The 1310-nt window shown below is 45.3% G+C and overlaps 1 protein-coding gene across 1 annotated transcript in view; it reads left to right on the top strand.

Annotated features, from left to right (window-relative positions):
* Positions 1–1310, top strand: part of dhx33 (DEAH (Asp-Glu-Ala-His) box polypeptide 33) — a 10164-nt gene that overhangs the window by 6882 nt on the left and 1972 nt on the right. Inside the window, exons 8-11 of the mRNA XM_032533690.1 lie at positions 328–416; positions 491–618; positions 733–936; positions 1049–1135. Of these exons, the coding sequence (XP_032389581.1) occupies positions 328–416; positions 491–618; positions 733–936; positions 1049–1135 (508 nt within the window). The remainder of the gene's footprint in view (positions 1–327; positions 417–490; positions 619–732; positions 937–1048; positions 1136–1310) is intronic.

The following is a 1310-nucleotide window of genomic DNA, read 5'->3' as shown; positions in this document are numbered from 1 at the left end:
AGTGCAAATTTCAATTTACAAGTTCAGATTTTTTATTTTTTTAACAAGTGTTTTTTTTTCTTTGTGTGACTTCAAATTCAGATCACATGTGTGCGAATATTTTATAATATAAGTGCAAATTTTATTTTTACAAGTACAAATTTCAACATACAAGTTCAGATTTTTTGTTCTGCAAGCTCCCACATCGTATTCTACAAGCTCTCACCTTTTGCACCATATTTACCTTCATAAATACAGCTCAGAATGGGCCGATCTGCAGCGATCTCTCCCACATGATGATTTATTTAGGTGTGTGTGTCTGTGTGTCTGTCTGTCTGTGTACTGCAGGTGTAACCTAGCCAGTGTGATGCTTCAGCTCATGGCCCTGGGGATTCCAGATGTGATGAATTTTGATTTCATGTCCAAGCCGTCTCCAGGTAAGAATCCCTCTGCCCCCCCCAGTCTTCCAGGAGGGCTGCTGTCTCGTAGTAACCTGTTCTGTTCATCCCAGAGGCCGTTCGCTCAGCTCTGGAGCATCTGGAGCTGCTGGGCGCTGTAGAGAGGAAGGAGGGGCAGGTTTTCCTCACTGCTCTGGGAAAGAAGATGGCCAGCTTCCCTCTGGAGCCTAGATATGCCAAGGTAAAAAACGTGCTGGGACGTATGGGACAAAACGTGACAGCCACTGGGTCACACACCTAACCCAGATAGAATCCTAGTGTGACATTTCCCTGCCTTGTTTGCTCCATCCTGCAGACCATCCTGTTGTCCCCCGACTACTCCTGTGCTGAGGAGATCTTGAGCATTGTGTCTCTGCTGTCAGTGGACACCGTGCTGTTTAACCCCCCCGCCCGGCGGGACGAGGTGCTCGCTGCACGCAAGAAGTTCTCCTCCAGCGAAGGAGACCACATGACGCTGCTCAACATTTACAGGGCGTTCAAGAAAGTCAGTGGGAACAAGGTGAGTCGAGCTGGATGAGTAGGGCCAGAACATGTGTGCGACTAAGCTAAATCCAGAAGTAAAACAGTGTTGCTGAGTCACCTTAAATGGGATATGTGTCTGCTGTTTTAAGGAGTGGTGTCGGGAGAACTTTGTCAACAGCAGGAACATGGGTCTGGTGAAAGAGGTCCAGGCGCAACTCAAAGATATCTGCCTTAAGGTACACATCTGAAAATCCTTAGGAATACTATGAATGTTCTGTATATGGCTTGGCAGTATTATCTGACGTCAGTATTAGTATTAATTGTCACATTTCCCTTTGTAACGATTAATGAAACAATGTCTTTTAGAAACATCTGTGCACGTGATTAAAAAAAATAGCAAAGTCAAAGTAA

The sequence above is a fragment of the Etheostoma spectabile genome, chromosome 13 (assembly GCF_008692095.1).
Source record: "Etheostoma spectabile isolate EspeVRDwgs_2016 chromosome 13, UIUC_Espe_1.0, whole genome shotgun sequence".
NCBI lineage: Eukaryota > Metazoa > Chordata > Actinopteri > Perciformes > Percidae > Etheostoma > Etheostoma spectabile.
Note: the sequence above shows the minus strand (reverse complement) of the source record. Positions and strands in the feature narration are given on the sequence as shown.